The sequence below is a fragment of the Urocitellus parryii genome, chromosome X (assembly GCF_045843805.1).
Source record: "Urocitellus parryii isolate mUroPar1 chromosome X, mUroPar1.hap1, whole genome shotgun sequence".
In the NCBI taxonomy this organism is placed as follows: Eukaryota; Metazoa; Chordata; class Mammalia; order Rodentia; family Sciuridae; genus Urocitellus; species Urocitellus parryii.
This window is the reverse complement of record NC_135547.1, coordinates 78,553,116-78,554,957: the sequence shown is the minus strand read 5'-3', so window position 1 is coordinate 78,554,957 and position 1,842 is coordinate 78,553,116. Positions and strand designations below refer to the sequence as shown.

General features: G+C 46.9%; 1 protein-coding gene across 1 annotated transcript; it reads right to left on the bottom strand.

Moving 5' to 3' along the window:
• Window positions 1–226: 226 nt before the first annotated feature.
• Window positions 227–739, bottom strand: LOC113175454 (CCHC-type zinc finger nucleic acid binding protein). The gene has a single exon (XM_077794021.1). The coding sequence runs from the start codon at window positions 737–739 to the stop codon at window positions 227–229; it is 513 nt and encodes a 170-aa protein (XP_077650147.1).
• Between the last annotated feature and the right edge of the window lie 1,103 nt (window positions 740–1,842).

Genomic DNA, 1,842 nt, shown 5'->3' with positions numbered 1-1,842 from the left:
GACTATTCAACATCTGGATTCCTGGGTGGTACAGAAACAGCACATTAATTACAATAATTTTTTTTTTTTTTTTTTTTTACTTTTTCCTCCCAGCCCTTTCCTCCTTTAACGTGGTAAATAAAGTTTGCTGGCCTAGGAATAGCTTCCATATCAATCTTTTGGTCAATGAAGAGAATTTAGCGAAAATACAACTAATCAGCCAAGAAGAGGGGGGTAGGGGAGTGATCTAAGCAGTAGCCTCAATGGGGCATTCCCTGGCTAGATGTCCAGATTCGCCACAGCGGTAGCAGTTCACTTCGCTTGCCTTACTACAGTTCACTGCTACATGGCCGGTCTCGCCACATCGGTAGCATTTGACTTGGGTACAGTCTTTCTGGATGTGCCCGAATTCACCGCAAGAGTAGCATTTCTGTTCTTCCTGATGGTCACAATCACGAGCTAAATGGCCTGGTCTGCCGCAGATGTAACAGCACTGTTCTCTGTCTCTTTTAGGATCCATACAGTCTTTGGCGATGTGGCCACTTCTCCCGCAGTTGTAGCAGATGTTCTGGTGAAGGTCACAGTTTTTGACATGATGACCAGTCTCACCACAGCGGTAACAGATGTCAGATTGGGTGGTGGAACTGCACTGAGGACCTCTGCCACGGCCTCTAGGTCCTCGCCCTCGAGCTCCTCCTTTAGGGCACTCCCGGGCCCAGTGGCCAGACCGTCCACACTTGAAACATTCTTTACCGCTCATGGCCGCGGTGAGATCTTTTGGTGAGCAGGCCCACCCACCGGTGCCAGGGAGGCCCAGAGGCAACTCCCCTTAGGATGGCTTAGATGGAAATGACTCTTTTCCTACCGGGAGCTCTGTGACGTCACATGAGGTTTGCGCACGACCTCATTCACAGGTGTTCTAACCGCCTTCTCCCTCCTACTCAAGCAGTCAGAATTGATAATAGATTAAATGTTGTTTTCAGTTTGTTTGTTACCAGGTATTGAGCCTAGGGGGGCTTAACTACTGAGCCACATCCCCAGCCCTTTTTAATATTTTATTTTGAGACAGGGCCTTGCTGAGTTGCTTAGGCTTCGCCATTGCTGAGGCTGGCTTTCAACTCTGATCCTCCTGCCTCAGCATTCTGAGTCACTGGGATTACAGGCATGTGCCACCTGCCCGGCTCAGTTTTATTTTTAACATTTGAACCGCTAAGTATGAGTTTGTTAAGACAATGTGACCGGTACAATTTTTCATAACTAGGAGGCTTCCGGGCCCAAGGTTGTTAAGTGGTATGGCGCATGCGCAAGGCTCTGGGCTCACTCCCCCAGCACAGCCCCCCCCCCAAAAAAAAAGCCCTTTATTTGTGGTCTAGTAGATAATCAGTTTTTATGTATGTTTTGTGGATACAATATGTGAGAAGTTAATCCAATAAAGGAAAGAAATTATACAAATTAGACTATTTTTTCCTATCTTTTTTGTGCAGGAGCCGTGTGTGTGTGTGTGTGTGTGTGTGTGTGTGTGTGTGATGGAATCCAGGGCCTCTCACATGTTAGGCACCTGCTCTACCACTGATCTACATTCCCAGACCTTATTTATTGGGTTATTTATTTGGCCAGTGGAGGGTACTGGGGATTGAATCCAGTGGTGCTTCACCACCTTGCTACATTCCTCAGCCTTTAATTTTTTTTTTTTTTTTCAGTTTGAGAATTTGACAGAGTGTTTTACTGAATTGCTGAGGCTGGCCTCAAACTTGTAATTCTCCTGCCTCAGGCTCCTGAATTGCAGGGAATACAGGCGTGTGCCACCAGCTTGGCTCCCAGAGCTCTCTCTCTCTCTCTCTTTTTTCCTTCTTTTTTGGTCAT

Excerpts from the sequence above, each read along its gene's own strand:
- LOC113175454 (XM_077794021.1), bottom strand. The coding sequence starts at position 739 with ATGAGCGGTAAAGAATGTTTCAAGTGTGGACGGTCTGGCCACTGGGCC.